This window comes from Brienomyrus brachyistius, unplaced genomic scaffold (genome assembly GCF_023856365.1).
Source record: "Brienomyrus brachyistius isolate T26 unplaced genomic scaffold, BBRACH_0.4 scaffold58, whole genome shotgun sequence".
Taxonomy (NCBI): Eukaryota; Metazoa; Chordata; class Actinopteri; order Osteoglossiformes; family Mormyridae; genus Brienomyrus; species Brienomyrus brachyistius.
In genome coordinates, this window is record NW_026042333.1 from 298,788 (window position 1) to 326,631 (window position 27,844).

The 27,844-nt window shown below is 47.6% G+C and overlaps 4 protein-coding genes across 4 annotated transcripts; 1 reads left to right on the forward strand and 3 right to left on the reverse strand.

Annotated features, from left to right (window-relative positions):
* Positions 1-1,054: 1,054 nt before the first annotated feature.
* LOC125724909 (mitochondrial fission 1 protein-like) lies at positions 1,055-4,162 on the reverse strand. Its single transcript, XM_049001376.1, has 5 exons — positions 4,022-4,162; positions 3,555-3,687; positions 3,253-3,329; positions 2,863-2,968; positions 1,055-2,477 (listed from the first exon to the last, which is right to left on the reverse strand). Exons 1-5 carry the CDS (start codon positions 4,064-4,066, stop codon positions 2,380-2,382), a joined length of 459 nt encoding a protein of 152 aa, XP_048857333.1. The 5' UTR covers positions 4,067-4,162; the 3' UTR covers positions 1,055-2,379.
* Positions 4,111-10,133, forward strand: LOC125724912 (uncharacterized). The gene is made up of 17 exons (XM_049001378.1): positions 4,111-4,229; positions 4,702-4,754; positions 4,982-5,071; positions 5,163-5,287; positions 5,656-5,796; positions 6,171-6,392; positions 6,489-6,585; positions 6,729-6,946; positions 7,379-7,532; positions 7,709-7,917; positions 8,095-8,212; positions 8,295-8,500; positions 8,601-8,718; positions 9,040-9,209; positions 9,389-9,486; positions 9,582-9,724; positions 9,949-10,133. The coding sequence occupies exons 1-17, from the start codon at positions 4,141-4,143 to the stop codon at positions 9,987-9,989; spliced, it is 2,292 nt and encodes a 763-aa protein (XP_048857335.1). The 5' UTR covers positions 4,111-4,140; the 3' UTR covers positions 9,990-10,133.
* Positions 10,134-10,557: 424 nt separating this feature from the next.
* arhgef15a (Rho guanine nucleotide exchange factor (GEF) 15) lies at positions 10,558-18,926 on the reverse strand. The gene is made up of 16 exons (XM_049001363.1): positions 18,837-18,926; positions 17,705-18,110; positions 16,510-16,641; positions 16,338-16,374; positions 16,099-16,157; positions 15,659-15,864; positions 15,324-15,484; positions 14,818-14,970; positions 13,692-13,821; positions 13,156-13,230; positions 12,596-12,688; positions 12,289-12,443; positions 12,012-12,182; positions 11,810-11,892; positions 11,591-11,695; positions 10,558-11,220 (listed from the first exon to the last, which is right to left on the reverse strand). The coding sequence occupies exons 2-16, from the start codon at positions 18,012-18,014 to the stop codon at positions 10,961-10,963; spliced, it is 2,130 nt and encodes a 709-aa protein (XP_048857320.1). The 5' UTR covers positions 18,015-18,110; positions 18,837-18,926; the 3' UTR covers positions 10,558-10,960.
* A 2,026-nt stretch (positions 18,927-20,952) lies between these two features.
* On the reverse strand, positions 20,953-27,656 carry grk1b (G protein-coupled receptor kinase 1 b). Its single transcript, XM_049001364.1, has 8 exons — positions 27,591-27,656; positions 25,833-26,545; positions 23,444-23,571; positions 22,846-23,003; positions 22,662-22,745; positions 22,061-22,185; positions 21,457-21,658; positions 20,953-21,359 (listed from the first exon to the last, which is right to left on the reverse strand). Exons 2-8 carry the CDS (start codon positions 26,529-26,531, stop codon positions 21,076-21,078), a joined length of 1,680 nt encoding a protein of 559 aa, XP_048857321.1. The 5' UTR covers positions 26,532-26,545; positions 27,591-27,656; the 3' UTR covers positions 20,953-21,075.
* Positions 27,657-27,844: the final 188 nt, after the last annotated feature.

The following is a 27,844-nucleotide window of genomic DNA, read 5'->3' on the forward strand; positions in this document are numbered from 1 at the left end:
GATGAGATGTAAAATGAATTTCCTAAGTTTCTGAGGTAATAATATATTCCTCTGATGCCCTGGCTAAATTGCCCACTGTGGCCCTATCATATCAGACCTCCAATTCATCCCTTATATCCATCCATCCATTTTCCAAACCGCTTATCCTACTGGGTCGCGGGGGGTCCGGAGCCTATCCCGGAAGCAATGGGCACGAGGCAGGGAACAACCCAGGATGGGGGGCCAGCCCATCGCAGGGCACACTCACACACCATTCACTCACACATGCACCCATACGGGCAATTTAGCAACTCCAATTAACCTCAGCATGTTTTTGGACTGTGGGGGGAAACCGGAGTACCCGGAGGAAACCCCACGACGACATGGGGAGAACATGCAAACTCCGCACACATGTGACCCAGGCGGAGACTCGAACCCGGGTCCCAGAGGTGTGAGGCAACAGTGCTAACCAATGCTCCCTTATATCTAACTAGTGAATTCTCTCCTGTCCCTTCAGCACCTCAGCTACTGTCTGGTTAGTGTACTGGTGCAGAATGGCTGCTGTCATCATCCAGGTGGGGGCTACACAGTGGTGGTGTTTGAAGTGGCCCCCCATTGGTTTTGTTAAAGTGCTGCAGGTGTCTTGAAAAGTGCTGTATAAATGCAACCTTCGTTCGACATTAAGACAGTGGAAATATGCAATACCCATACAGCCATTAGCAGCACTATTGTGAAAGCCTTCAGACACCATGAGAATATAAACAGCTTTTTCCTCTTTTTGCCTCTGTCAAACTCACAAGCCTGGACCGCTTAAGCAACTCCAGGCTTTTCTGCCATGGGGTGCACGGTGAGAGGGCCCAGTCATTCACTGTAGGCTACACCAAACTCAGCTACAGGTAAAAATAGTAAATACATTCACAGTAAATTATTATCACACATTGAATTTCATCTAACTTAAATGTTCAAATAGCATTTTCATCTGACCAGCAGAGGGTGCAACTGCACAGCCGATAAAATCGCCCATGCCGTACAGCCAGCAACAGTTACGCAATAACATTAACGACTTACACACGAGTATGTTTCATTAGAACTGTTTTTAATTCCAACGTCGGCAAGCAGCAATGTATTTAGCACATATTTATGCATATTCCTTGGCAACGCAGATAAGAAAACACGGTTTATAACAAAGAGCCTCAGCGCTGACCTGGGATCAGTGCGCAATGGTCAAGCTGCCGTCGTATAACTTAAAACAGTCTCTTTGAAACAATAAATGGTACACGATGCACTTGAAAAAGGGAGGGGGGATACGTTTCCAAGAAACAAAATGTTTCTTTGGAATAGCTTTTAGGGAAAAGAATAGGCTACTGAGTTTTCCCCTTTGTTTGAGGAACTGTTTAGTTAAATAATCATTACAGTTTTTTTTATATTTGGCGCATGCTGAACACAGACGGTGAAGCAACCGTCAGTCACTGGGATAACTGCAGGCCTTAACCCAGCGGGAACCGTTCAATTACAAGGGACTTAAACTAATCAGTGATGCACCATAATCTCAACCACCGCGGGTTATGAAGCCAAAGTTCACGTCACTAATCACTAACAAATTAAATCTCTCAATAAAGCTGTCAAGTGTTATATAACACACACTTGCTATCTGTTAGAGAATCGAACGATGTATTTTTTACAGGGGATGCCAACACTGCCCTCTATGGGCAACGGGCAGGAACACTTTAGTCATTTTACTGCTACAAAACTTACCAAACTAACAGAACGCATTAGCTTTGAGGAAAACCTTCTTCCCAGTGACAGTATGGAACAGACCTCACAGCATTAAAAAAATACACGTTCTTCACACACAAGGAATCTTAGGCAATATAACAGTTAGATAAGGAGTTTCTTACTTTAAACTCCAGAGATTAAATAAGCTTTGATCTGAATTCGTAACATTTAATCCAGGAAACCGCAAACATACTAAATCCGCCTTCTGCGTGAACAGTCATGGCTGCCAGCGATCTCTAACCTTCTAGCAAATACTCTGCTAGTCACAAATCACGGGTCCATGCCCACAAGAACCATTCGACTAACAAGTAATTAAAAATAAATACAGGAAGAGTTGCAGACAGCGTGTTATTTTCCAGGGCGCCCCCTAGAAAACGCTGGCAGGTTATGTGAAGGTGAGAACTATTACTTTGGGCAAAAGGCAAGAAAACCATGGTGGTTCTTTAACAGAAATTCACCTTCCTCTCACAACACACCTAAATAAATAAATGACACCATTTCCATTCAGTTTTTTTTTTTTTTTTTAAAGAGGCAGCATAGCATTGATAGAGTCGAGCTCCTGGTTAGGCTTCATGCCCCCGTCTGGGCGTCTATATTGTTGTTCGGGGGGGGTGGGGGTGCTAGTTAGACCTTCTTTGCCACGGCCAGACCGATGAGTCCCGCTGCCAAGCCGGCGAGGCCGAGGCCGAGCCCCCCGACGATGGCCATGCCGATCAGCCCATCTGCGGGGGGCAGAACGTGCATAGGCTCAGTCTTGATGTCCTCTATCCAGATACATCACACTGTGATCTATATGCCGCATTATCACAATCGCCGCATGGCATTTCGCCAGCTCACTGTCCGGTTCTCGTTAACATCCTCTCAAGTACATCTGATAGTGGACACCAGGGGCGGGGCCACAGGCCCACACTGAAAGCTAATTGGCCTCTGGAGTGCCCGTCCCCTGTCACTCACCAATTTCAACACATATCATTGGCTAATGATAAGGTTGCCCCCCCCCCCACATGAATTATGGCTTCTCTTATGCCATCCACCTTAAAAAGAAACCCCTGGTGGCCACTTTGCCCACAAAATTAAAGAGAGATTCCCAGGCCTACTCATCCTCACCCTTCTTCATCGCCCTGTCGATCACCTTCTCCAGCTCCAGGGCCTGGGTGTTCCCTGGCTCACTTTTCAACAGGGTTCGGATGTACTTCAGGCCCTTCTGGTACTCCTAACAGGAAGAAGGGGATACAGAGAGATCATGAAGAAAGAAAACACATGTAACTTCTATCATTTAAAAGTAAAAAAAACAGCCTTTATAAAGAGCCCAGGTCTAAAGCTGGGTTTTATATAAACAAAAAAGGAAAACACAATCCAAGATACTGGTGCTGGGTAAAACGACAGCCCATCTTTCTCACCTATAGAGCCCGATGTCATGTAAGCCATAGGCGCTTAAGCAACAGCACCCACCTAAGGCTGTGGCGGGGCACTACGGGTTCAGTGAAAAGGACACACCTTAAGTTTGTAGCACCCGACGGCCAAGTAAAACAGGTAATCCCTCTGCTCGTCCTTCGTCCCGGTGTGGACCAGCTCTGGACAGAATCACACGCACGCATAATATTTTGTGTAAGCTGATGTTTCCGGAAAAACAGCAACATCAGGAATAAATAACGTTGGAACAGATCTAGTAAAGATTTTTGTAAAAGTATCTACACCGTATACGCATAAAACTGTGACTAAAATATTACCCCTACGGTTTAAAGTAATCACATACAAACTCCGCTCCGGCTTATTCCGGTGCTGCTTTGACCGCCTACCATTCAGCAACACGATTCCCTTCTTGATGTCGTCGGAGTACTTGCTCCGGATCAAACACCAGGCGTACTCAAACTGCGTGACACTGGAGACACCACCTTCCACCAGCTCTGCGTTGTACTTCTTTTCGAATTTCTGAGGGAACATCAAATCAGTGGTGAAAGTTATCAAAACACTGCAGTGCGTTTAACTGGCTAGTCGCGATCGCAAGTTTGTGGGCTTCCCAACGCTTTGGACTGCAGATAAACCACAGCAACAACATAGCAGCCTGGAAGTCTGCGGGGTATCACGGGCAAAAACAGGATAAAAATAAACGCAATTCCGGGTTCTTAATTTAACATTGCCCAAAACAACCCTCTGATCTACTGAGGAAGATGCGCGACGTGTTCACAGCCGCCCCACGTCCACACCTTTCCGCCCCATCATCTCTGATGTTAACAGTGGATTAAAGAAAACGGCAAAAACTCACTATAAGATCCTCAGGGGCAACAACTTCCCCGATGACGGCCTCCATGTTTCCGGAAATACTTGTGCTGCTCAGCTGTCCGCCTCCTCGTTCTTCTTCAGCGGGGTTTTCCGAGATGATTCATGCAAAACAAATATTCACACCGCCGCCCGATGTCCCGGGGTGAGAGGCGGACAGCGACGCTTCCTCGCCGGGTTCAGCATGTCTGCAGGTAAAGAGCGGGGATCTTCGGCTACGGAAAGCGCCGAGTCGCTTTTTAAATTCGGTTACCGCAGCCGGGTTGCACTTTGACGTGACATCTAGGTAAATTTCTTACTACATGCTGTTTTTTTTTTTACATAAAGCATTTTCAACCAAGACGCGTCAAACCACGTCTCGAAGAGACCAAGTCACGTGACCGGGCAATTAACTAATTACCTGCCAGCTGTTAATTCTGCGCAGTCAAAATGCCGAGCAAACGAGAGGCCGTCCTAGTATGTGTGCTTGAAGACTGGCAGGAAAGTGGAACATTTTCCAAGCGGTTATTCTCAAAGTGCAAAAAAAGTCTAAACATCAGAAAATCATGTTAAAACCAGCTACGCGAACGGTTTCCCAAATAATTCTAAGGTTAGCAGTTTTTATTAAAGTTTCTCTAAGGATCCGTGAATTCATTATTATTTTAAAACCCTTTATTTGTTTCCTAGAATATTGTTGCAAAGCTTGCTGTCTTTCGGTGTACCACATCAAGCGCCTGTCGGTAAGGTCTATTTTCATTCCATATCACTCGTAAACTATTGATTAATTTCAATTTTATCGTGGTCTTAAAATCTCTAAATATTTCTTAGCGCAAAAACAATCGGTCAACGTGCTTGTTGCAAATATAACGTGGAATTAAACGCAACATGTGGTCGCGTTTTTCTTCTATTTTGTCGGTGCATGGGTGTTTTTATATTTGCATGTCCGTGATCTTGTTCTTCCGGTAAGGGATGTTCAGAACAGAGTGTCTGGATCGGCATTTCTCCCTTGTGGTCAAGTCCAGCTTCCTGGGAAGCACATTCCGATTTGACATCGAAGGTGAGAGTGTTGCCGTAGTTCAGGTCGCTGGATTAGCGTATACACCCCGATCCCGCCGCTATTTGCTCGTCCCTTCTTCCTGCCACCCCAGGGGACAGCGGCGTCCATCCCGTATCGGGCCGCAGGGCTGCCCAGTGCGGCTACACCGTGCTGCTGAACCCCGCGGGAGACCTGGTGCTGCGCGCCTCCTACCTGGCCTGCGACGTGGACAGTCAGGTGACGTTCTTTCGGGACACAAGTGCCTGCTTTGGTTTTAGGTTAAATGGCCATTTGCGTGTTCTCCCGGTGTCGTCGTGGAGTTTCCTCCATCCAAAATCATGCTGAGGTTAATTGGAGTTACCAAATTGCCCATAGGTCTGCGTGTATGAGTGAACGGTGTGCTGGTGTGCCCTGCAATGGGATGGCACCCTATCCTGGGTTGTTCCTTGTCTTGCACCCGTAGCCTCTGGGAGAGGCTCTGGACCCCCCGCGACCTTGAGTAGGACAAGCGGTTTCAGAAGATGGATGAATGTGTCTTGTTGATGCCTCCACTTTTTGTCATATGGACTCTGGAAGAGCGCCGTGACATTCTCTCGTGCTTGCAGGACGTCACAGGGCCGCAGCTGCTGGTGTGGTTCATGAACACCGAGGCGGACGACAGCGAGAGCACGTACCCCTTCCTGTTAACCTGCCCCCTGCCACACTGGAGTCCCCGTGAGATCGTCTGTGAAGAAAACTACATGGAGGTGTGGGTCTGGCATGGGGGTGGGGTGTTCTTTTTATGCAGGACCCCCCCCCCCCCCAAAAAAAATGTTAATTAGCTCACCGAAATACCTTGACCACCATGAAGCTTTTGAGGGTCGCTGATTCTGCCCACTCCCCTCAGGTGTCTGCCAGGAAGCCCACCCCCCCTCTTGAGCAGAAGGGTCTAGAATGGATGACGCCACCCCCCCTTGGTGCGTCCTTTGGGTGCTGAGTTGTGGGTGGATGATAGTAGTATCCCTCTTAAAGATATGGGTGACCTACTGGCTCTGCCATCTTCTATGATGGTAATGTATGTAAACATCTTTAATAAAGGGTGGGTGCATATATTCCTGTATTTACGGCACACGTCTCACAGTGTGTTGTCTCATCCTCGCACCAGGGTTCGGAAGAGGGGGGGACAAAGGAGTGGCGGGTTGTGTTCAGTGTCCCCGCGAAGCCTTCATCCTCACTGTCCGCTATGAAGGAGGAGACGCTCTCCCTGAAGGAGGCGCAGCTCATGGGTTACCATGTCAACGCCACCGGCACGCGCATCATCCTGCGCTGCGCCTACTCCGCTCCCCACGCCTACGTCATGCAGGTCGCTCCGGGGTCCGGCCCGCTTCTTCCTCCTCCTTCCTCCGGCTCCTTCGGCAGATGCGCACTTACGGCTCTTCTGCTGTTCACACTTTTTCAGGAGAAGGGCGTCATTCTGGAGGTGATCAGTGCCACGGTGTTCTACAGGCACCAGTGGACTTTGCTCATGGTGGACACCTCGCTGGCGTGCAACATGCGTACGTTCACCACCTGGGGGCGCTCTACTCAATGGGTGTTCAGGGAGAGTGTTTCGTGTAACACGGTAATGTTAGTTGCTCGGGTCCTGTTTATTGAGGTGGTACTCTGGCCGCATACACCGTCTGTACTCCCCTCTTTACAGACAAAGGTGAGCTTGACGGCTCCTACATCCTGTGGCGCTCCCCCCAGCTCCTGCCCCCCCTGGTGCAGGTCCCATATGAGGAAAAGGGGGCGGCAGTGGGTGTGGCCGGGAGTTTCTTGAGCGACTGCAAACTCCAGCAGAGGGGTTACCGCCTCAGCATTGAGGACGGGGTTGTGGTGATCGGGATTCCTTTCGGCGCCGACGGGGGTTTCCTGAAGGTGACTTGCCCTGATACCACGGACAGCCGCCTGTGGCTCACGATACGGGGACAGTAGACGGCCGTCCCCATGGTTACTGTCAATCGTTTCCACGACGATGGCTGAGATCATTCTTCATGCCTGCTGCTACACTGCATTGCGCTACACATTACCTGCCCTAAGCACATCATTTTATTTATGTACATTTTTATTATGCTGCTTTTGTCCTAGTTTACTGTGCACAAAAACCCAAACTAAAATCTTTGCATGTAATAGTACTTTGTAATTTTTTTTTTTTAATGGATGATTCTGATTTAATCATTTTAAAAACAATTTTAATGTACAAGCGCATGCTGTAAGGCCTGTCACAGCGATCCGTTGCTTCCTCTGAATGCTTCTTAACTGGGTCTTGTATGTTGTTCTGTGATTTCTGTCACATGACCTTTCCTCCAGAGTCACGTGATGCATGGCAAGTACTCCCAGTCGTATTCCATAGACCTGTTCTACATGCACCAGTGGCGGGATGCCCAATGGGACCTGACCCAGCACCGCTCCTTCCGGCATCTGTGGACACCGGCCGTCCCTCGGACCCCCAGCATTATGAACCGTAAGCACCCCCCCCCCCCCCCCAAAAATTAATGCGATCATTTACATTTTCGTTTTATGATGCAGTGCTTACATTAGCCCTGCAGGGGGCAACAGTCATCTTTTTGACTTCATTTCCCCAAACAAAACCAGGCAGTGTTTTTTTTTTTTTTTTTTTTTTTTTAAATGTCCCTATAGTCACTGTCCCTGCGGAGGGGGTGTTCTCAGTCAGCCTGGGGGCATTCCCCCCCGATGTGTCCCTCACCCACCTGACTGTTGGGGGCCACGTCGTTCCCATTCCGGATGCGGAGAAGTTCGGTCTTCTCGTATCCCACGTGCCTTTGCCCAACGGCAGTCACTCCTACCTGCTGCAGGTCCCATTTTCTCACCACCTTGTCGCCCAGAAGGTGAGCCTCTTCCAAACACTCGCTCTTGTAGTGTTTCTTAACCCGGTCCTGAGACCTGGGAGGGAGCACGAATGTGGTCCGCACCAGGACTGCGTGTCGAAACACAGCTACATTCAGCTGCTCTCTTCTATTCTGGGCTCTTGACTACTAGTCCTCTTCCTTCTTCCCCTTGTCCAGTACTTGGGAAACAGGTTCAGGAGATACACGCTCCAGGTGAACTTCACCCTACTCCTGGTTCCCCATGGGGAGACCTTCTCCCATCCTGCCTCCGTGGTCTGTGAGCTACAGGACGTTGGTAAGTGCGGTCGTACGCTCACGCCATCTCGCGAATCCCCACCTTGGTAACGCTGCTGGTTCTCTGCCTTTCTTCTCTCCAGTCTTCCCCAAGATTAAAGCTCAGTGCACTGATGCCAGCATAAGGCTGCAGCTGCATTATGGGAACATGGAGGCCCAGTGGTGGCTGTACATAGGAGGCCATAGGCTAGAGCCAGAGCTGGTGGATAAGGGGGGGTACTGGCTGGAGAATGGACCGGGGTACCTTGGTGTGGAGGTACCGCTGTTTGGGCCGGGCATGGCCTATGAGGTGGGCAGCGCTGAGCTGGATCATCACTTGTGCTTCCTGTTTATCACGCTTGCACGGGCATGTGCACGGACGGCCGTTGCTGACTCCTCCCCTCTGACAGGACCTCAGCCTCCAGGGGCTGGTTGCCAACCTGGTGATAAGCCTGGTGGATGTGGACACCGGCACGGCGGAACATTCCTTCATCCAGCGCTGCACCTTCCCCCTCAGGGAGCTCATGGGTAAAATTCTAATGTGCTCCTGCCCACGCCCCCCCCCCCCCAATTTCCTGTTAATTATGGCTAAGGGTCAATCTGAAAGTTCTTGGGAATTAAATTTTTCCTGATCTCGTCATTGTGGAGGGTATAAATCAGCCATGGTGTCCTGGGTGTTGTTCTGCTGGTGCCCTGTAGATGGCGCTCTGCATGATGTTTAGCGGATGTAATAATCTGGTGACTCAGCCTAGTCTTTAGCACATTAAGCTCTCTGAACGTTTCCATTGTATCAGAAGGTGAGTCCTATGCTTCCCCTGAAGGTGACTTCTGTGGCTCCACCCCCTACAGTGTGCCTCCCGGATGGGCGGATGGTGGTTCTGGTGGACACAGCAGGTGCCTTGCCTCCAGTGGACCCCCGGCACACCAGCCTGCTGGACCCGTCCTGCAAGCCGCAGGACAGCGACCACTCGCGGGCCCTCTTCAGCTTCAGGCTGAACTCCTGTGGCACCACAGTGAGCGTGAGTGAACTTTTCACAACATAAAATCCGCAGAAGGGATCAGTCGGGAACTAACCTGCCCGTCGTCCAACCTGCTGTTGACAGTAAATGATCCTCAGATGGTTTTGTTGGCCATCCACACTGTTGATATGATTGTTATGATTTCATGGCTTATGTTGAGTCCCACATTTATGCTCAAGGTTGAGGAAAATAACCTGGTGTTCATAAACGAAGTCCGGTATTCCCCGAAAGGCCAACCTGCACCCAACCAATTCACTCACCCATCATACCGCTATAGGTGAGGGCTTGGTGCTCGTTTGTACCTGTGTGGGATGACGGCCCACCATTTCCATTCAACTCTGTATAATTTGGTCCATCTTTTTGCTTTTCTAGACGGCCAATCGGATGCCGCTATCCCATAAATGGTACCCAGGAAATGTTGATCTACAAATCCCGTGCAGCTGCTAAGATCCCGCCCCTGACACGGCCTCGCAGGTCCTTGAAGGGCCAATCCCGGTGGCTGTCTTTTATCCGAGGTGAGACTGGGAGGTAGTGGAGCTTCAGCCTTCTTGGTACTTGATGTAGAAATGCTCCTTGATGCTCCTTAATGTTGTATTGCAGATTTTAAATACATTTTAAACTGGTGCCTAAATCATGCCTGTATATCAAGCTGTTTTTCTCTGTTGATAAACAGTTGGTTGACTCATTTTATCACGTGCCGATATTGGCTCTAATATTGGTGCATCTGCTTCTCATGTAGGCAACGTCTCCTGCACCCCTTGGTGTGGACTTTGGAGGTGACACTGGTGGCCCTGGGCTTTGAGGGGTGGGGGGAATTGGGGACAGGTCCCCTCTGTGAGGGTGACCTATTGGCTGTGCTCTGCCAACTTGTATGATCATGTATGTAAATATCTTTAATAAAGTGTGGGTGTATATATTCCTGTATTTACGGCACATGTTCCGTTTTGCCTTTTCCTAACGGCTAGATGCTGATGAACCAACTGTGGTGCTTTTCCTGTTCACCATTTAGTACAGTTATTATTTAATATAAGAATAGTTAACTGTTTTAATACATAGGCTTGTAATGGGGCACAAGGATGACCTGAATGAAACGTGTTGCTTTAAAATGGAGGGTTTGGCTGATAATTTATCGGAGCGATCGAGTGCCACTATTCCATCTCCACATCTGTGTATGAGCAGGTTTCTGTTGCTATGACGCTGGACCTCTGAACTGCCTAGACACTCCATGTGGGTTGGGACGTCTGGGGGGAAAAATAAAGAACTAGGGATTTCTGGTTTTAAGTCTTAAGTGGGGAAATTCTTTAATTCCTTTAAAAATTGAGAATCAATTCAGCATGCTGAATTGAGATTTCAGTTTGTAAATGAATTTTATTACGTGGTTTGGGACAACCACATCGGGAAAGGCACTGTATAAAAATATCGTAGGAATTGCCAGCTGTGGATGGTATAGTTCGTCGTTACAGCTAGGGGGCGTGCTTCTACCAAGCAGCCAAACCCACTTCCAGCGGCTTGGCTACCGCTTGGCCTGTCAGGATGGCTGGTGCACAGCCAGAGTTTGTGGGCTGTGAGTGAGAAAGTTCTGGCCTTCCTGCAGGCTGAGAGGAAATCCCAGCCTCAGATACAGACGGTGTCCTCATTTATACATCATTCTGTGTCGTAATCCAGGACTTAAGTTTTTCGATCTGAAGGTTCTGCTTCTCGATCCCAAACTCCAGACGTTTCCTGTGAAGTCGGTAAGGACTCCGAGTTGCTCAGAACTGGCACCGGGAGCCACAGCCTGCTCCGTGGAGTCCATCAGGCACTGTGGTTTCATGAATCCCCTGCCCTGCCCCTACTTCCTGGTTCCCGCAGTTGTGCCTTTGCAGGGTCGCTCCCTGCACCCTGGCCTGCGCCACCCGGTACTGCTCGCGCAGGTTACGCCGCCGCACGTGCTCGTTCGTGATCTCCTGCACATTTGCCGAGGGGAACCAGCCGGACTCGCCGTCGGAGAGGCGGATGCCCTCGTACCATCCTGTCACCGAGACATGGCGGTGGGGAATGAGACTGGGAGGAGTGCAAAGCAACCAGATTTTTAAACAAGGCCCTTGTTTGTTTACGCTGGGTGTTTCCAGAACTGGTGGGAGCTGTGCTTTTCTTCACTTTGGCTCTCTCAGGTTGCGTTTACCACCATTCAAACCATGTTGGGGTAGGGCTCCCTGTTGGCCACAAACAGCCACTACACTAAAGCTGTTCCTTTGGGGCTGAAGCAGTGTGTTCTGATAATTGGCTAGCCTACCTAAGATCGTGTATCTCCACACATTAGCTGTTTGTTTAATTTTTGAAATAACTGAGGGGGTGCAGGGGGGCCTTGGAACTGACAAACTGGCCCCTGCTTTGCTCACCTTCGTTGGTCTTCCGTAGGACGTTGATGATGTCAGTGGGTTCGAGGTTCAGCTCGTCGGCCTGCTGGGCCGTGTACTGGTCCACGCACTGCACCTGTGGGCAGTCTGGGACACAACACACACACTGTGCATATACAGGATCGTGCAGTATAGGGGAGGGAGTGTGCCTGAATGTAACGCTAACCCCCCCAAGGGGGAGAATTTGGCTGGACTACTCACCCCAGTCTTCATATATAACCTCCTCTTCCTGTTTTGGTGTTGTGGGGTTTGGAAATGCCGCCATCCACCTGTGCATATCTGACCTGAATAGAACAGCAGGAAGTGACATAGAGGAAGTGATACTACTGACAGGAAATGATGTAGAGGAAGCTGCATTGGTGGTATGCCTTGAGTGGCAGGTAGCTCACACAGCTGTACTTACTCTGTAGGAGCCTTCATGAAGCGCTTGATCGTCTGACCCTTGTGGTTCTCCAAAAGTATGAGGAAAAAACTATTTTTTAGCGTTGAGCGTTGGCGGTCCTTGTTGACTGACTGGACCTGAACCAGTGAGCGATGGGCGTGGTCGATCACGCTGTAGCGGTCAGTGCTGTTGCTGTGGGCGAGATGTGAAACTCAACACGGACAATTGACCTCTTTCGCTTCTTAAGACAGAAATAGGCCTACGGGAGCAGAGGCGGGCACAACAGAGGCTGACTGACCTCCTCTTATTGGTGATGATCAGGAGGTCATTGAAGAGGAACAGGCATATGGAGACGAACTTGGAGCGGAGGCTGAAGATGGTGCCCCCTTTGGACAGCTCCTGCAGTTCCCCCCGTTTCTCAAGGTAGCGGGCCTGAGAGATGACAGGAACAGCCTGTGTGGAGGGGTGGAGAGAACACATTAAGGACTTCCCTTAAAGACCACCTTATAGGGAATTCGTTCTGAGTACCACAGTGAACTCCACCTACAGTGTGGTTCTCATGGGGCACAGCACCCCCCTAGTTGGAAAAGGGAACTGCATCTCACCCTGAGCTTGTTGAAATCCAGAGACTTGGCCATATGTATGAGCTCCTCCATCTGCTTCATCTTGCCCACCTGTGTGTTGCACTCCTTCACAATCTGGGGGGGGGCAGGAAGGGGTGTTGACCGGACAGCCTGATCTTACTGTCTTGAGGTTTCAGTTCTGCACACCAAGTCCGTGCCATTGCATTTTTATTTTTTTTTTTATGGAAAAAATGACTGAACTTCTGCCCACGGTGCATAGGAAATGAAAGGACTATAACTACCCAGAATACCCTTTGTTTACTTGGATCAGACCACGAGAGCTTTGTGAACCAAATAAGGTCGGGGAAGCGGGCAGCTGATGGGTGGCCGTCAACACACTGATCACGTTCTCTGGTTCATTTCCAGGCTGTCTGAGGTTTACGTGGTTGTACTTTCATAATTGGTCGATGTGACTGCCTGCATGGAGCACCAGGTCACATGACACACCAGGTCACATGACACACCAGGTCACATGACACACCAGGTCACATGACACACATCACTCGCATTCAAAGACAGGGAGAGAAGATGGGCAGTCTTACTTTAGACACACAGGCGAGTGCCTCGGAAGCCGTCCTCTCCTGCTTTGATCCTTCTTTGGTTCTCTTCAGAATGTTCTGGAAACAGAACAGACACAAATATCTGGGCCGCTGATTCTCACATCACAAATCCAGGTGCCTTACCATTCACAGCAATCAACAAGGGAACCTTGTTTTATGGAGCGCAAAAGTTTTTAGTTCTCTGTTGACTACTAATATCTGACATTTCTGTTAACTGCAGTTTGTGGCCTTTTGGAGGTTTGTTGTCAATAACAGGCCTCTGATTTAGGGTCTGAGTGGGAGTGGCTGAGAACCTGGGCGGGGCCTAGCATGGCTGGGCTGTATCTGACAGAGCTGGGTGGGGCCTGGAGTAGCTGGGCGGGGCCTAGCATGGCTGACATGGCTGTGCGGACCCTGGAGAGGCTGGGCGTGGGCATAGCATTTCCAGAGTAGTGTAACGGCTATTCCGGGATTGTTATGGATGAGTTTGGCCTGGTATAGCTGGAAGGAGCTTGGTATGGGTGGATGGGACCACCTACCTCAGTCAGCATCTTGATCCGTGTGATTCGCTGGAAGGGTAACAGCAGGAATGAAACAAAGGGCAGACGCTGGCAGCATGCAGACTCCTGCAGCCGTGACATCACTGCAGCAAACTGCGCATTCCTCTGCCTATGAGGCAGAGGGGTCAGAGGTCAAAGGGGTCAGCTGACCGAGGATGATCAGCAGGGCTTGGAAGTGGATCCGATCAGTGGCCGTGTGAGTGCAGTTGCTTCCCCAAAGTAACAGCTTTGCCTGAAGCCAGGCAAACATCACATACAAGAAACGCTACGAACAAAACGCGAAGGTGAAAGATAAATGAACGACCAGTGTTCTCACACGCAACGTGAGTTTCTAATTTAAGCATTTTCTAACATGTTTAATTAAGAAGATGAGGAGGATGGTATAAATATATGGGCTGTCAGGGCCGGAGCCGCGTTAAGCTCCTCCCTCGGAAATGCATGGGGAAGCGAAAGCAGACTTCATGTTGAAAGACGCCGGTTCCAAGCAAGACGCCGCCTTTCTTCTTTTGGATACGGCAGTCTTTCCAAAGCAGGCCATTCGTCTTAAAGCACTGAATTTAATTTGCATTCAACTTGCTTACTTGTAAGGGGGACCTAAGGCTGCCACATGCTTATAATAATAATAATAATAATAATAATATGTTTTCAAAAGTGTATGTTTGCAGTCAATTTAAACAAAAAAAAGCATTAACGATATACTTAATGCTCTCAGATTATAGGTGCTAGAGTTAGTGTTGGATATAAGCTTATGTGACACTTAGGGATAAATGTTTTCTTTAGATAGATGAAATATATAAAAACGTTAAGACGTGTCAAACTACCTCCAAAGTGGCTGACAGGCCTCAGCCTTCAGAGGGTTAGAGGCACCAGGGACTGCATTGTTCTTACTGGGGCCATTGTCATTTTGGGCTGCCCCCTCCCCAGTGCGGCTAACAGGGGCCCCCAAAACTCTTCTGCCCCTCAGAAATGAGTGGTTTGAGTGGCAGTAAAGAACATTACTAAATACCATACATCCCTGAGCAGCATATTATTATTATTTTATTATTATTATTGGTAAGGGTGCCTCATAAGCAGGTCCCCTGAGGGGGGGGGGTGTTTTCCTTACAGCAGGTAGGTGTAGATCTTCTCCTGGTATGCCTGGTTGCGTACATAGTCCACATAGACCGGGAAGCCGTGCAGGGCGTGCTGGTGGATGATGTCACAGATGTCGGTGATCACCGGGCCCTCGTCCACACGCTCCTCCAGGTCGCTCAAGAACCTTTGTGCAGACCAGGGGGACCAGTTAAAAAAAAGAGTGGCGTGGCGGGGGGGTGGTGAGCCAGAGAGAGAGGGCAGGTACCGAGGAGATGCAGAGTGGACCGCAGTGGTCACTGGAAGTTTGGGAGGGCAGTTTGGAAGGAGAATTCAGAGATGGAGTGAAGGCACAGCAGGATGTGAAGCTTTTATTCAAGAAGGTCCTGATACTTGTGGAAATATGTCATGAACACATTAACCATAAACATAAGGCTAAACCCTTCACTTTCACCTCCTGCGTGTGAGTGGTCAGTCTGAAGGCCCCGCCCCCTGCCACAGACCTCAGCCAATCACAGCCCCCGACACCCGTGCCCTCACCTCTTGCTGACCTCCCGCACTCGCACAATGTTGGAGAAGAGTGTCTTCCTGTCGCGAATGACGAGCGTCTCGTCCAGGTCACGAGACTCCATGAAGTGCTCGATGAGGACACGGAGGGAGCGCAGGTACGAAGCCTCCGACGTCAGCACCTCAAACATGCTCTGTGGGGGAGGGGCAATATCATCCAATAGTCATTTGTCTCACAAAAAGGCAACTGCCCATCAAGCATGACAGCCAGTGTCTGATTGGAGGAGAGACATGCCCATCACTGCCAAGTAGCCAATTACTTAGCACTGTATCTGTGCCCCACCCCTTATGCTCCTCAAATGCCCCACCTCCTGGTGCTTGCACTCCCCCGGGCTGAGATGCGTGAGGACGCCGCTTTTCCGCACAGTGGGCAACTCCTGCCACAGTGTTTTCCCATCGCCCCTGGACCACCGCTGGCTGGGGTCGTCGGCACCTAGTCCATTGGGACAATATACTGTCTGCTGCTTGATCTCCTTTGTGATGACTGCAGTGCGGTACGTCTGGTACAGAGGCTCTGGGGGAACATTAAAAGCAGGACACGTAAACAAACAAAGGATAAAAACACTGCTCATATGATCAGCATCACCCTGTTTTTCGTAAACAATAAAGAGACAGGCTTAAATTACCCTTACGATGCAGCAAACACTAAGATTTGCGACATAAAGACGCTTTTTTAAAACTGTGAGAGTAACAGGTTGTGGTGATTTCAGAGCCTGAACAGGAAAAAAAAAAGGCTGAGTGATGCTACCATCCTGAAGCTGGGATTCCCAATCAGTGGACATCCGTTTAAGGCTCCTGCCAGCTGGTCTGGGACAGAGAAAATGGGAGGGATTAAGCCGACCGCGTCAGCCAATCGGTGTCCACTTGGCGATAACGTGACTTGTACTGTGGCGAAAGTGTACGTGCAGCTAACTGGCAGATGTCTTGGGTCTGTGCTGGTGTGTGTTAGTGTGTACGACATTTGTGATGGGAAAAAAAGGAGTTTACCGTCTCACTTTCACCAAGTCTGCCTCCTGTTCTTCATCTGGGGAAATTGAGCATCAGTAGTCAGGCAGTGAGCAGAAACTTTTATACAGAGCAACACAAATACAAGAAGGTTTCGCCAATTTACAGAGGAAGGTGTGTACTGACGGAGTCTGATAAAGTCTCAAAGAGCCACCTTGGTGTTGACGGGTGGAATTACAGCTTCTGGATTCATCCTTAGGAAGTGGTAACCGCGGAGGTAGGGGCGGGGGGGCGTCGTCAGTGCTTCTGGAGTTGGACTGAGGCTCAGGGATCGAGCTCGGGGTTCCTGCAGGCAGATTCATGACACCAGAGAACTGATTTCGTTACTAATTTTCTTGACGTTCAGCCGAGGGTGTAACTTTGGATTGAACATTGGGGGGGTTGAAATCCCCACCGATTCATCATGACAATAGCATTACTTGGAGGCGGGTTGTACTGTCCAGTTGTGATTATTGCGGAGTGGGGGGGCTTACAACCTACCCATAATTTACATCCATGTATTCAACAAAAGAATTTAGTCCAACTGGTTCTAGTAGGACCCTAACCACAGTAGGTACTCCCTTTAAGCAATCAACAAATTAATTGTTAATAAATAAATAATTGATTGATTGATTGATTAATCTATCTCACAGTTGAGAGAAAATTTTGAATTAGTTCACTCATGAAGTTCATGAAGTTTCACTTGAAAGATATTTTAAAAAAAAAATAAAAAATGAAAATTATGATCTGCACTTATGCGATCCTGGGATCTCCCAGACCGGCGCACTGTATCATTAACTCAGAGGAGATCTTCCCTTCCCGGCATGGACGTGGTTTTCCTTTAAAATGTGAAAAGCAATTCAGCTTCTCTAATAGGCGGAACCGAAGACGCGAATCCACCGGCCTGCATCGGGACGCACTTCTTTCTGGTACTTTCTAGTTGTGTCAGCTTCCTTTTTACCTGGGGGCACCAGCCGTTTTCGTGCATGCAGATTTCAAGCAATACAATATAAAAACGATATGCTTACATTTATACATGTAGCGATTCCATACACTACGATTTGCCTCTGCAATGGTAATGTGCCATTATTTTTCAAGTAAACACGTATTCAACAACTCAGCCTGTTGTACACTAAAAATAGACTCTAGGTCACTGAACCTGAATATGAAACAAATAATAATAATAATATGCCGTAATAGTGTCAGGAAAGAGTATATCGATTTGTTACGGTGTTAACTGTTTTGTCGATTTTCTTTTAAATTTAAGTCGATTTGGCCGTTTTGAATTGATTTTACGAAAGTGATAGGCTAATTGTAATTGATGTACGAAATACTCAGTCACTTAAAAGTAAATGACATCAGCGGTCTACCTGCATACTTGTGCTGATCCTGGTCCGTTCTCCTGGCTGGCTTGTCGAGATCTTTCTTATTCGAAATCCGTTCAGTGTGACAGGCCGCCTGGTGTCCGGAGACGACGGCGCTCGTTCGGCGAGGCTCTTCGGCCCCTTCGCCACAGATCTGGCAGTTGAAATGGCAAATTATACTCCTCACGTACCCCTGCAGGCCCATTTGGGTCAGCGGAAGGGGGTGCCGGTGATAGCAGTGGTCCGGTTTCAGCGGGTCTTGCTGCTTGTGCTTGAGAGAACATTTCTCTGCGCGAGGGTCCCCAGAGTGGGACATCACCTTCAGTGTTATCTGAGGGTATCACGTCCCGATCCTATATGTGGACCAAGGGGCTTGGGATCCGGAGTAATAGCTACTGGGATGTTATGGGCTCTGTGAAAGGAAGTGATAAAGAAATTGGGAGAAGCCGAAGAAATTCATTAAAATTCCATTCAAAATCCATCCATCCATCCATCTTCTATAACGTTTTTATAGCATTGCTATTCCCACAGTATGGTGCGTATTTACGCGAGAAAAGCAGACAGTGCTTTCTGTAAGAGATAATATATAACGCGGCCAACCTCTCATTATAATACTCCGCATCCCACTTCTCACTTTGCCAGTAACCGTTTCCCTGTTCTTCTTTTGGAAGAAGTAGTTTTTTAAGGTTCAGTGACACTTTCATTTGGAGTTCTGATTTACAGCACGTAAAGTCATTAAATCGATTTTCTGATGTCAGCATCCGTGCTGTGACTTTTTGCATAATTCAGGCCTATAACAGACATTTAATACATTTTGCCAGCAAAACGCCGTCCAGTATGATCCTGTGTGATGTTCACCTGACATGGTTTTAATGTAAAAATCATCCAGTAGTCTCAAAAATATGCTCAAAAATATCTGGACATATGCTACGTAAAGCGCCAAAGTAGCTGCTATATTGCCATATCAACTTTTGACCGCTGTTTTGTGAACATTTCCCGTGTTCTTCCCACGTAATACGGCAACATACGTATCTCCTCTAACACCCCGGGCAACATTTTACGCGCATTTTTAAATTTTACCGTTCAAGTATTCAGGTGGTATTCTAATGCTTATATGGATGGTATCTGATCTCCTTACCAACGCGTTGATAAATCAAAGTTTTGCAGTGATTAACTTCGGGTAACGAATTCGGTCCTCTGCTGCATTCATCCGTGGCACGATCACACCAGAAATTAGCGCTTGGCGGTGATGGAGAGCTGACAAGCCTGCGCTTTTGGTTTCCGTTCTCTCTCTGAGTTGCATCTTGATCGTGCAACTTTCTACTTTCCCCCTTTTATCCCTCTCTTTGCAGCATGGAGGGAGAAAAGAAATTAACACAGTCTACAGACATGTATGTGAGTTATTTGGGTTTTAGTGAAGTTCTGTTTTTAATTCAAACAGGAAAGAAACTGCGGTATGGATCCCCTTAGATAGCCTGTTTTATGTAATGGCAGGCTACAGATCTCCACTCGGCTTTCGACATTGATTTTATGGTTTATGTTTTTTGTACAGTCATCCAGTACAGGGCGATACATTTGCGCCAGCTGTATTTCTTGAAATGTTATTTGATCGATCAGCAAAGGTGAATTACGTTTATTTGCTTAGTAAGTTGATCATCTTGATTGAGTCTATCTCAGGCAACCAAGAGTCATTGTAAGGAAAACACAAGTTTTATTGGTAATTTTATCTTGCAGAAATCCCAGTTGGTAAAATGTCGACGGAAAGAATTCCGCAAAAAAAGAGAAATTTCACGTACACTTCACCTATACTAATTTTTGACTGCGATGTAAAATCACCACCCGACAAATTATGTTCCTACTTGTGTTTTTATTGGGTAATTTGTACGAGCGCATGGTTTGTGATGTAGATCTGTACTAAGTCCAAAAATATATAAACTTATCTCTACTTAAACATCTAGAAAAATAATTGTATCTGTGTTTCGTATATCTTTTATTTAGGCCTAATCGAAAACTTGATTTAATCAAAATACTTGTATTTACATTTACTTCTCAACGTCTCAATTCAGACGTTTAGCAGGTAAATGTCAGTATCAGAAATGACTCCCCAGGAATCAGCCAGTAAACATCAACGAGGTTTCCCGCCTTTTTCAGCTTTATAGTTCAGCCTTTGAATAAGATCATTTGCATCGATTGTTGAAGTGGAAAGAAATCATTGCTTGTCTGAAGAAGCTTCCACGATAAGTTATCAGTTCATTTTGTGATCTCTTTTCTTCCAAAAACAACAGCGAAGTGTAACCTGAAAAGACGCTAAGAGATACAGCACGCGCAAAAGATATCGTCCTTAATTGGTCGCATCTTCTTTGTCAAAGATTTGAATAAGCATCACAGTCATGAAGGATCGACGTTTACATAATCAGTTTCCCCGCAAAATAAAAACACAAAACTCTCTTTAAACCGCCTATCCTGGCTGGGTTGCGGGAAAAAGGATTGCATTTATAAATATAAAATATTAGCACCCATTTCTTCTCCAAGATAACTCGTGTGATAACCAGACTTCTTATTTAAGCGAAGCAGAAGAGCTCTGGATATATTTTTGAAAAGCCGTTCATCTGAAAACACACTTCATTATTCCACTATCCACTTCCACTGTAGATAGATGCACCTGCTTCTCCACAGCTACCAGTGCTGCCTCCAAAGGTCCAAAACAACGTGATCAGTATCTCCTGTTTTTCATCACCCCTGCTCTCACTCCACTAGTTAAAAAAAAAACAGTACTGATTTGTACCTTTGCTTGTCACTGGGACTGTACCCTCGAGGGTTTGCAAATTTTACCCTTAGCTGTATGTAATTGTACCTTTTCAGGTACAAAAATGGACTCTGAGGAACATCCTCGAGGTACAAACAACATTAATGTACCATCAATGGTGCCAGAATGTTCTTCATAGTCCACTTCTGTACCTTAAAATGTACAATTACCTACAGCTATACGTTATTGTACAATTGGCAGACCCTTAAGGGTACAACCCAGTGACAAGCAAAGGTACAAATTGGTACTCTTTATTTTGGAGAATGTACTATTGTGGGCAGTTCCAGTAAAATGACCATCATAAGCTGTAATGACCAGCTAAACCATCAAACCATAATGCAAAAAAATACCATACGCTAAACATACTAAACCGTACATACCACAAGCTATGTTTATTCAGCAGGAGTCTCTTTAACCCCAGTTTTTAAAGAGTTTCATGGTTACAGTTTTTAGAGAGTTAATTACATAGATCAAGAAGGAGTAAAGCCAAGTTGCATCAAACCCGTTAGCATCACTTGTCGACCGCACTTGTTAATCTTTGTTCTCCTTTCTATCGAGGTCCACAATCCTTTCAGAGCAGCACACAAGCTCCGCCCTTAACCTCCATGAAATCGGGGTCCAAGTCACTGGGTAGCTTGTCCTTCTCTGCCCAGATGTTGAGCTCGCCGAACACGCCCGTCTCGATCATCTCCTCCTGCCAGGGGATGGGGATGCTCCCCGAGGCAAACTCGTTGTAGAAGTCGACGTCCTTCTGGTCGAGCATCACGCCCTTGATGGTGCTGAAGGCTCCCACTTCTTCAATGTCCTTGGCGTACACCATCTTGGGGTCGGGGATGAAGGGAGGTGTCAGTAAACCTGGAGGAGCATATTAAAAGCGATTAAATGACAGCACTTCCTTCATGAAAGAATCCGTCCGTATGTCTGCATGTTTTAGCACGGAGACGCGATACACCTGCTTCTAGCCGGCCCCAGCTGATCTCCGCAAAGAAGGGCTGGTCTTTCAGCACTTCACAGCTGTTGTTCTTGAAGCCAAGACGCATCTCTGGGTCTTTCTCCAGCAGGCCTTCGCAGAGGTCCTTGCACTCGCCGCTGAAGCTGTCTGGGTACGAGACTGGGTCTGACAGGATGCGCCGGGTCACTTCGTCGTTGTCCACCTGGGAGGTGTTGGATGACCGCCCATGTCAGGGCCATCAAATGCCAGGCAGAACATTACCCCAATGTTGGAGCTGACAAGTGCATTTTAGCTGTTAGCTGAAACTTTTTTAGACAGAGTCATATACAAAGATCACCGTTTGACTCTTTAATCTGCCTGGATGTGTTGCTGATTTTGATATTTTGTGTAGTTAAGGACGTGGTTTAATAAAGTCTAAAACCACTGGCTAAAAGTTGCACTATTCAATCGGTCAATCTTAACTCCTCATAATGTTTTGCTAACTGAACAACTATATTATAGGTCATTTTAGATTGATTGTTTAACCATCGCGCCACCTATTGGATGCATATGTAAGTACATATAAAAGCTGTAGAGGTCATTTTGTTGGCCTCAGGGAGTTTACCTTGTCGCCCCGACTCCGGAAGGGCCCCTTGGCGGCGATCATCTCGAACAGTGTCACCCCCAGGGTGAAATAGTCCACGCTGTAATCATACTCCTGGTTTTGCAGCAGCTCGGGAGCCATGAAGCCTGGGCACAGACCCACCCGGCATTGATACACCCACAGGGTGGCACTAGTCGTCACACTTTGCACGACAAAGCTATCGCCTCCGTTGTGGTGGACCTGGAGCTTACCGTCCTTAATACAAACTAGTCCAAGACTCTAACAGGCTACTGTAGTCTGCACCTGAATGACTCCCCTTAGGCTAATGCTGACTGATACTACTATTGCTATACTGAAATACAAATGACAACCCATAGGCTAATGTTAATGCTAATGCTGTTATTATTAACACCCTACTGGTTCCCCAAGAGGGTATTGCTAACTTAAGCTAATGCTAACGTTGCTATTGTTAATATCCTAATGGTTCCCCAAGAGGCTATCGCTAACTTAAGCTAATACTAACAGCACTATTGCTAATATCCTAATGGTTCCCCAAGAGCCTATTGCTAACTTAAGCTAATGCTAACGTTGCTATTGTTATGATCCCTGTTGTCCCACTGACCTGGTGTGCCTGCATACCCCTTCGTTTTATGTTTGTCTGGTGGCAGCTCAATCGCCAGGCCCAGGTCAGAGAGGCGCACATGACCTGGAAGTGAAATGGAAACATCACACCGCTAAGGCCAATGCAGTCAGTACAGACACCAGCAGGAAGCAAAAGCCATCAGATGCCACAGACTGGGCGCTACCTGCATCGTCCAGCAGCACGTTCTCCGGCTTCAGGTCCCTGTAGACGATCCTGTGCTGGTGCAGGTGCTCCAGGCCGCAGATGATCTGCGCTGTGTAGAAGCAGGCCCTGGTCTCACTAAAGCCTGGGTTCTTCTCATCCACGTTGTACATGTGATACCTGCTCACATGAGGACATGAGTTCTGAGGGACACTTTGGCGTCAGGGTTAATAATCGGCCAAAAGAATATGGGTACACATTACTCTTTGATGTTTGCACAGTCCTGCTATGAGCCAGTTAAGATGTCACTATGATCGTTCTGGAGGTGTTTCATTGGTCCATTTATAATTCTTAATAATTAAAAGAATTAATAGTTGCAATTTTCTGCAATGGGCTGGCCCCCCATCCAGGGTTGTTCCCTGCCTCGTGCCCATTGCCTCCGGGATAGGCTCCGGACCCCCCGCGACCCAGTAGGATAAGCAGTTTGGAAAATGGATGTATGGATAGTTGCAATTTTGAGCTAACATGTGGCTAACCTACCAGCGGGCTGCCTCACAAGCAGATGACAAGATGTTGCTTTAGAGCTGCTTAAAGTAACACAGATGCCTTCTCGCGCCTACCTGAGGTCTCCCCCGTTCATGATGGTCATCACCAGGCAGAGCTCTTGCTTGGTCTGAAAGGCGTAGGCTAGCGTCACTATGAAGCGACTCTGCACTTTCTCCAGAATCCTCTTCTCCACTATGGCACCCTAGCAGAATGGTGAGGGATTGGGACAGGTGGGGGAAAAGGGGATGGGACAGGGTGCCGATCAACCAATCATCTGCTAAAAATGTCACTCCCGTAACCAATAAGAATGCCTGGATTCCCCCCCCCCCCCCAGAAACATGCTTCATATAAATACGTCTAGAGAAATTCCTGAATCATTTCAGACGCACACAGGTGGGTGAGTGTTAGATGGTAATTAATCCTCCTCTCTGCATGAGGCGATGAAATTCCAATTAGTAACCGGATAGTAACTGTTTTTAATCAGTTTTTACTGCATTTAAGATGAGAGGTATAACATGACTTGAAAAGGACCCTTCAGGTTCAACCGCATACACAGCAATCAGTGGCTGGATTCAGACCCACAAGCATAGAGGCATAAGGCAGCATTGCTGCCCACTGATCCACAACAGGGGAGAATCTTTAACTTGAATGAAAACAATTTCCGTCTTTACAAACTGACTTGTGAACCAGACAGTCAGCAGTGAGACTCGCAGTCTGACTTGATAGCTCACGGCCCAGAGTTCCGAACTACCGTGATTAATGTCGACCCATTTCTGTACAGCCAAAAGCGTTAGTGAGCCGATTCAGGTTAACTAACTTGAGGTTAACTAATTTAAGCAAAGCAGGACTCCTCCTGGGATCTGGGCCCGCCCCTTTCTCTCTGACGAGGTCACTTCCTGATCTCTTGATCCTCCCTGCTACCCCAGTTGGCATTTATTAACAGAATTAAGCTGGAATGTTTGAAATGAATAGGTGAATATTCACACGGAGACACTCTGTGTGACCTCATACCTAATTCATGCCCAGGGTTCTGTGCAGGTCAAACGCACATGTTTTTATGAATATAAGCCTCTAAGCTGCTGGCGGGGTTTGAGTTCAGTACCCTGAGATGGCTACCCTGCAGGTATCTTTCACCTTAGCATGAGTCTGCACTCAATCAGTAGCAGTATTCACACTCTCTTAAAACAGCCTGGAATGTTCTGCCTCGGTATTCACTGGGAGCCGGCATCTTCTCCCTCAGCTGTCCTCGGCCAGCTCCCTTTGGCAGCCGTTGACCAGGAGGTTAATCTCTCTTACCTGCTAAGTCTTTGATGGACAGGAGCATGATTGGTTTGGACATCAGTTCCGTTGGTCTCAGTGCGACTGAGAAGCTTTGCTCTGCATACCAGACCCAAAAGCCTCTTTGTGTTGAGGAAGAACACCCTGATTTCAGCGCGCTAATTCCCTGCACTGAGATCACCCCGACAACCCCACTTCCTTCTGTGTTTCATAGCTAATTTGTCTCATTGTACGCGTGCACATTTTGAAATGACAATAAAGTCTGATGACTTACCTTACATCTTGCTCCCCCCTTCTTGGTCTATCTTTAAAACCCAATCCTCTCCCAACCCCATGCCACTCTACATTCTGCTTTATTTGCCTTCATTTTTCCTGTCCCGCAGATCGATTAGTCATGCCTGAATTTATGCCTTGGCCCATCGACCTGGCCTAGCCTGGCCTGAGTGGAGAGCATTTAGGTCTGATTAAAGTTTCAGCAGAAATCTACTGCTTTGGTCTAGTGAGGTCTACTATATATGGGGTGAGTGCAGTTCGGTTCTTTAATTATAAACGTCTTACATAATCCCCTTATTATCAATTGGCTTGGCCCGTGAACCAAACCGGAACAGGGAAGCTTCCAGAACACCTGCTGCCCCAGGGAAGCACACAAAAAGCCATAAGCAGGGACCCGAGCCGGAGGTGCTGCACTCTCGCAGCTTTTCCACACAGTCTGCTGGCTCTAAAGTTCCTGTAAGTGGGGAACCGTCAGGCATGAGAGAATCTCATGAGAGAGAGAATCTGAGAAGTCCTCAGATACCTTGGCTTTCCAGAGCCTGGTCATCATTATGAATTATATAATCCACCCAAAACGAAGACTTGATGAGTGTTTTTAATGGCAGCAACAGCAAAACTCCTTCAGTCTTGGAACTTGAGTGTTCATCATGGTTTATCGTCATTGTTATCTCACGTATATATCCTTCCCTTATACTAAAGGTTCCTCAATTTGAACCTTAAACAAGGTACGATGGAAACACAGCAAAGCATGGCTTTAAGGTTCGATCTGATGCCCACCTGCATCTAATGACATCTAAGACCAAACGAACGGAGCAGGAAGCAGCTTGGAAAGACCCTATCAACAAGGTAAACAGTCAACGTCATGCTCAAAGGATCAAAGCCATGGTGAGATAAAGAGAGATGCCTCCTTACCTCATAGCCCTTCCGCTTCTTCAGCCTTTTCTTGTTGAGCTTCTTGTTGGCATACATCTTACCTGTAGCCTTCATCTGGCAGGCATATACCTCCCCAAATCCCCCTTTTCCCAGCATCCGGAAATCCATAAACCACTCCTCTGTGACGGTCTGGCTCTCCAGCCATTTGAACTGCACGTAGCGTAAGAAGAACATGCTGTCTTTGAAGCCCTGAAGGGCCTGGGCCTCCAGGTGGTTCAAGAGTTGTTCCTCACTCTCCTTGAACAGATCGCCACGGATGTTTCTGTAGTCCTCCTTGACCCGGATGATGGCTTTTTCCTCCAGGAAGCTGCAGAAGGTGTTGGAGGTTGAGTCGTAGTACTTGTTGACGATCTTCTGGGCCTTTTGCACACGGTCCCTCTCCTGTGAGATGCTGTAGTCCTCAATGTCCTTCCAGAGGTCGCCGGCGGCCTTGTGGACCTCGCTATCATCCAGGTACTGCTGGAAGAGGCGCCTTCCAATGGGCTGCTGGATGCAGATGCTGCAGAACTTCATGTCCAGAGTGGTCTTCAGGTCCTCGCACTGCTTAATATGGGGCAGCTTGAGCCTGGCGCGCATCCTCTTGTCGCGCATGGCGGTGGCGGCGGTGGCGTCCATGCTCCCGCGAGCCGACACGTAGGCCGAGTTGGCTACCACGGTTTCCAGGCCCCCAAAGTCCATGGCCGGCTTACTGCCTGCCGGGGGAGGGCAAGAGGAAACTGAAACATCTTTATCAACAGACCAAAGATGCGCTCAAGACAAAGCAACCATGATATCCACCACCTTCCAAGCCTGTCGTCCCTTTATAGCCTGGCGTTACTCAGAATCTTCCTGGTCAAATCGAATGCCTGTTTCTTGTTTTTCTTTAGCAGTCACATTGTTTTTTACTCTGTTTCTTTGAGTAAAAAGGGATTTAATTACATTCTTTGGTTCAGAAAGATGTTACACTCGCCAAAGGATGTCTGTTTGTCTTCACTATACTCGGTGAGACCACACTCTCAAACCCACCTTACTCTCTTACAGGCTCCTGGCTATACTCTGCGAGTCCATACTCTCAAACTTACATTACTCTCTTACAGGCTCCTGGCTATACTCTGTGAGTCCGTACTCTCAAACTTACCTTACTCTCTTACAGGCTCCTGGCTATACTCTGTGAGTCCGTACTCTCAAACTTACCTTACTCTCTTACAGTTTCCTGGCTATACTCTGTGAGTCCGTACTCTGCAAACTCCACACACTCAGAGCTGGGACAGAGACTTAAACCCTGGTTCCTCAGATTAAAAATGCAGTCTGGCGCAACATTATCAGAGTCAAAATCAGGTAAGAGTTAAAGTACCTATTTGTCATCTTCAGCTTTATGATGCATGGGTCATACGCTGCGGTCGTTGGTCGTGGTTAGTTAAAAACACAATTTAAAAATATCATTGATATATTCAGTCGTGCAAATGGGCAATGAAACCAAATGATCGGGAATATGCAAAAAATAGTTTTTGGTTACAGTGTTATGATTCCAGTGTATCGAGGTGGTAAGTTAATCGTTTTGGGGAATCCGTAATTCCGTTAAAAACTGAACTAACTGGCGGGTCAAAAATAGCCTAAAAACGACGATGTGCCAGCGTCTATTTTTTTTAGAGGATCCGATTATACAGATTATCAACCTTTAACTTAATGTTTGCATTGTCTCTATAGTGGCACTGTGTCTGTCTAAGCGGATCATCCATTGTAATAAATCACACTTACTTTGCTTCCTAAAGAGAAACCCGAACTGGATCGTCCTCTTCCCTCTCGTCTTCCCCAGCGCCGCTTCCCCAGGCTGCCCTTATTTTAATAATTTTACAGTTTCGATACTAGCGGTGCTCCTTGCAAAATACGCCTGAGGGCTCATCCCCTCACCTGTGCTTCTACCTCCCTCTCTCCTGCTCTATTCGATCTTTGTCTGTCTCTCTCTTCTCTCTCCCCCCCCCCCCCCCCCCCCCAATAGGTTGCAGGGACTT

Coding starts and splice junctions, on each gene's coding strand:
- LOC125724909 (XM_049001376.1), bottom strand. CDS start 4,066: ATGGAGGCCGTCATCGGGGAAGTTGTTGCCCCTGAGGATCTTATA. Junction 2,969..3,252: donor TCGGGTGCTACAAACTTAAG/GTGTGTCCTTTT, acceptor TCTTCCTGTTAG/GAGTACCAGAAGGGCCTGAA. Junction 2,478..2,862: donor CGACAGGGCGATGAAGAAGG/GTGAGGATGAGT, acceptor TGCCCCCCGCAG/ATGGGCTGATCGGCATGGCC.
- LOC125724912 (XM_049001378.1), top strand. CDS start 4,141: ATGCAAAACAAATATTCACACCGCCGCCCGATGTCCCGGGGTGAGAGG. Junction 6,393..6,488: donor CCCACGCCTACGTCATGCAG/GTCGCTCCGGGG, acceptor ACACTTTTTCAG/GAGAAGGGCGTCATTCTGGA. Junction 8,213..8,294: donor CTGTGAGCTACAGGACGTTG/GTAAGTGCGGTC, acceptor TCTTCTCTCCAG/TCTTCCCCAAGATTAAAGCT.
- arhgef15a (XM_049001363.1), bottom strand. CDS start 18,014: ATGTCCCACTCTGGGGACCCTCGCGCAGAGAAATGTTCTCTCAAGCAC. Junction 13,822..14,817: donor AAGATCTACACCTACCTGCT/GTAAGGAAAACA, acceptor TCTGCCTCATAG/GCAGAGGAATGCGCAGTTTG. Junction 12,689..13,155: donor CACTCGCCTGTGTGTCTAAA/GTAAGACTGCCC, acceptor GCCCCCCCCCAG/ATTGTGAAGGAGTGCAACAC.
- grk1b (XM_049001364.1), bottom strand. CDS start 26,531: ATGGACTTTGGGGGCCTGGAAACCGTGGTAGCCAACTCGGCCTACGTG. Junction 23,004..23,443: donor ATGAACGGGGGAGACCTCAG/GTAGGCGCGAGA, acceptor TCATGTGAGCAG/GTATCACATGTACAACGTGG. Junction 22,746..22,845: donor CGTGCTGCTGGACGATGCAG/GTAGCGCCCAGT, acceptor TTTCACTTCCAG/GTCATGTGCGCCTCTCTGAC.